This window comes from Pollachius pollachius, assembly GCF_949987615.1.
Source record: "Pollachius pollachius genome assembly, chromosome: 8".
Lineage (NCBI taxonomy): Eukaryota > Metazoa > Chordata > Actinopteri > Gadiformes > Gadidae > Pollachius > Pollachius pollachius.
Window position 1 is genome coordinate 9,265,866 of NC_136941.1, and position 4,430 is coordinate 9,270,295.

At 51.6% G+C, this 4,430-nt stretch overlaps 1 protein-coding gene across 1 annotated transcript in view; it reads right to left on the minus strand.

Annotated features, from left to right (window-relative positions):
- l1cama (L1 cell adhesion molecule, paralog a) overlaps positions 1 to 2,304 on the minus strand; it is a gene marked incomplete at both ends in the record, with an annotated part of 30,002 nt that extends 27,698 nt beyond the window's left edge. The window contains one exon of the mRNA XM_079742338.1: positions 2,240 to 2,304. Coding sequence (XP_079598464.1) covers positions 2,240 to 2,304 — 65 coding nt within the window. The remainder of the gene's footprint in view (positions 1 to 2,239) is intronic.
- Positions 2,305 to 4,430: the final 2,126 nt, after the last annotated feature.

Sequence of the window (4,430 nt, forward strand, 5' to 3'; positions counted from 1 at the left end):
CCCGGGGCCGCTCTATTACCAGCGGGGGTGAGTGACACTGACACGGCAGCAGATGCCTGATTTCACCACCTCAGAGTGCCTTGCTACGCAGCTGTCACGCACCCAATCCCAGCCCTGTTACCTGCCTCATTGGGCGGGGTCAAAGTTCAACCTCAAGATGGCCACCCGGGGTTGAGCCGAGATGGTCACCGCCAAGTGCTTTGAGAGGAGAACAATGGAGTGCTCGTGAACTGCAGGGCGTCACAGGGCGCCATTACGAGCCGGTTCCTTCTCACTAGGAGGGAAAGGCAGTGGATCGTAGGAGGTGGTGGTTTTTGCTACGCAGGATCGTTCTCACTGCAAGCAAAATTGGTCAGCGGTAAAACCCTCCACGCACCGAGCGCAAATCAATTCAATTGTAGGTGCCGTGGATAAATAGTTCATGTTCCCGAGGCTTTAAGCCGTTTTTCTGCTTGCAAAAACGCCGGCCGCAAATGTTTTGTATCAGAGCTGTTTACTGCAGCTATCATTAGCGGATCTAATTGCAGCAGCAGCAGCAGTGATGTGTGTGCACACGGCCTGTCATCCATTAGATGTTAAATCACACCCACTTGATGCCAAACAAACTAATTAGCATTCAGAGGAGCTAGGGGTGGGGCCAAGGCTTCCACCAGCACCCCTTAAGTGGTAGGGGTGGGAGGCAAGGCAAAATAGCTGAACACGCCTTCTTCAAAACACAACCATGGGGGAAGGGAGGGTTTAATATGTGAATGTTATGGGGTTCATCTAAATGCTGCAACGCCCTATAAACTGCAAATTTAGTGGCCAAAGGTGCAGCACTTGAGGATCCCTGTTGGACCAGCGCGGACAGAGTTGATTGGATGATAGAGGGGCTCAGGGTGTTTCAATACATCAATAGACGGACGGGCGGGCGCAAGACCTGGAGGCTCCTCTGCTCTTTGATCAAATGAGCCACACTATTGTATTCTGTTGTGTGTGTGTGTGTGTGTGTGTGTGTGTGTGTGTGTGTGTGTGTGTGTGTGTGTGCGTGTGTGTGTGTGTGTGTGTGTGTGTGGCAGGGGGGTGATGTGAATATGTTTGGTCTTGTGTGTGTGTGTGTGTGTCTGTTTTTGTTTGTGTGGCAGGTGGTGATTGTAGATATGTGTGTGTGTGTGTGTGTGTGTGTGTGTGTGTGTGTGTGTGTGTGTGTGTGTGTGCGTGTCTGTGTGTGTGTATGTGCGGGTGTGTGTGTGTGTGTGTGCGGGTGTGTGTGTGTGTTTGTGTGTGTGTGTGTGTGTGGTTGGCAGAGGGGGGGATTGTGGGTGCTTGTCTCTGATTGTGTGTGTGTGTATGTGTGTCTGTGTGTGTGTGTGTGTGTGTGTGTGTGTGTGGTTGGCAGGGTGTGGGGGGGATGGTGCATGGATGCATGCGTGTCTTTGGGCGTGCATGTCTAAACATGTGTGCAGGACCTGTGTCCTGTCACGGCTTGCCTTTAAATATTAACCACCTCCAGCTGTGAAGATGTGTAGGGGGGGGGGGGGGGGGGGGGGGGGGGGGGGGGGGGGGGGGGGCAGAACTGGAGGGGGGAGAAATAAATGAATACATGCCCCCCCTTCACCCTCCCACCCACCCTCACCCTCCCTTGCCTCCCTCAGGGTACGTCTGTCTGGAATAACACCCGGGCCAAGGAGACTGTGTGTCGGGGGGGGAGGGGGGGGGCGGGGTAGCAAGAATAGAGGGAGTACCTGGTGACAGAGAGAGAGAGAGAGAGAGAGAGGGAGGGGGAGAAAGAAGGAGAGACACAGAGAAATGGAGCGAGTGTCAGTGAGGAGACCTCAGAGATTATGAGGGTCAATGAGTAGGTAAAGAAAGGACGAGTTTGAGAGGGATCTGTCGGGGTGGGGGGGTCGATCAGACCCCCTACTGAGTGAATTATTCATGAAAATCTCTTCCTGTCGGCACAATTTGCCCTAAATTCACCAAAATTCATAATTCATATGCCCCCCCGACACCATAGAATCATTTAGGTCTCAGACCGCGTGTCCATCCATACCTGCCATCCTTGCTCTGCTAGAATGCCATGCCCTCTCTCCCCTTCTCTCTCTCTCTCTCTATCTCTCTCTGTCTCCTCCTCACTCTCTCGCTCTCTCAGCTAGTATCATCCTTAATGCATGAGCCTGGTGCAGTGAGACAACTCTCAGTCCCACTTTGTCGGTGCGGCAGAAAAACACCACAAATCACATAAAATAACACCGGCTACCCGTTCTCCTCCGGCTCCTTGCACCCCTGCTCCACCACTGCCACCACAGCCACCGACGCCACCATCAACGCCACCGCCGCCAGACGTAGACGTCCTGCTTCCACGTTCACCACAGGGATGATTGGATATTCCACGACGTGCTCCCTCTTACGGGTGTATAGGGAAAACCCCCATAGACTGCTGAGTGCTTATTTCCTTGTCACCTTTTGATCAATGAGTATCACCACCATCTCTTTCAACACTTCCCTCCTGTCCCATAGCTGACACTAAAAGCTTTCATCCCCCCCGCCCCTCCCCTCTCCGTCCAGCTTCTACTTTCTTTCTTCCCTGATCTCATCTTACAGAACGATTCCAAACGTTTATTTTTATCAATCTCCGCTCTTGTCATTATTGTGTCGGTTTATTCCATTACCCTGCTCACTTTGACTTCTTTCTCCTCCGCTCCCCTTCTCAACCTCCCTTCCACTTCCCCTGTGTTCCTCTCCCTCCCCGCTGCTCTCATCCCTCATCTCTAATCAAACCCTATCTCCGACGGCAACGGAATAAAACCACAGCAGTCTGCCGGGAACCACCAGGCTTAACGGCACATTCATTCAAGCGCTACTATATTGGAGTGGGGCCTTTCTGACTGCAGGGAGTGGAACCAATATCTTTCTATGGCCATACACCTTGTTCCCATTGCACTCAAGACCTGCTTGAGCCGAAGCAGCCTATCTGGAATCAGGCGGTTCAGAAGGCGCATTCATCAATACCGCTATTAGCATAAGGCTACGGGAATCTATATATACACGCTCCCCCACGAACGCCACGAACGGTGATTACCAACATGCTGCTCCTCCCGTTTATATCTCGGAGCAATGCTTCACTCCACCCCACTGTTACATTGAACTACATCCCCCCAGCCTCCAACCCCCTCCTCGGACCACACCCCCATTCCCCAAGTGGCTTCCATCGCAGGGTCAGAGGTCGATGTTGGTGTGACAGAATAAATGAGGAAAGTAAAGGTTGAAAGGGTAGGGCGGGGCTGGGGGGGTGATAAAGGTAAGGTGGATGAAGATGTAGAGTTGGCGTGTGTGTGTGTGTGTGGGGGGTGGGTGGGGGGTGGTTTACCGCCCACTCTCCTTTGGTCCGTACAGGTTGCCATGACAACAAGGTCTTTGTACACCTCCCACCCCACACACACAATCCTCCCATGCACATAGAAATTCAGTTATTCATGCACATGGACACTGGCAGCTTTGCGGTTTAAGTCGTACATTCGCACGCACTCACATCCGCACCGCTATCTGTTCTCAACGCAGCCGGCCCCCGTGATGCACAGTGGACGCGCTACTCTCTCTACAGAGGTGGACATGCTCTGTTCACTGGCACCGAAAGGATAAATGTCAGACGTGCACACATGCGCATACATGTGCACTCACACACACACACACACACACACACACGCATTCCAGGTACTGAATCGCCGGAGGATTGTGATCTTTGTGATGCTAAATCTCTTGCAAAATTGCCGGAGTGAGATTCAAAGGAATTAAATAGTCTTTTTTTTTCAAATCCCCTTTAAACGTCTGAGCAACAAATACCCACACACTCACCCTCTCACACACTCAACCACACACTTATACTCACACACACACACACGGCCCTCCCATGGACGAGGCTGTAGAGGAAGTGAGCGCCACCTTGGTTTATTTATTGATGCTTTTCCCCCTAAGACACAACGGGAATGGAGGAATAAAAGAAGCGGTGAATAATTAAAGGGGGAACGGGGGAGGACTCATTAAGTTATCCACAAGGGCTGGAGAGGTATTGAGGTATGGTGGGATGGAGGGATGGAGAAAGGGCAGTAAAGAGAGGGAGAGACAGAGAGAGACGGAGAGGGAGAGAGAGAGAGAGAGAGAAAGAGCAGAGAAGAAAGAAGGGCAACACCTGCGGGAGATCAAAGCGGGTCTAAGGAAAAATTCAACAAGCAAAGTCTGAAAAATTCATAGAAAGTGAATTAAAATACACAGTCCGTACAACAAGCGAAGGTATGGAGGATAAAGCTGAACGCACAGAGGATGAGAAACAAGAGGAGACCAGCAGAATAATGAAGAGGTGAAGAAGACTATGTTGAGTTTGGTGGTGTCAGTCAGACTGTCCGGGAGACCAATCACAAGTGTTTGTTTGTTACCGTGGCGAGATACACATC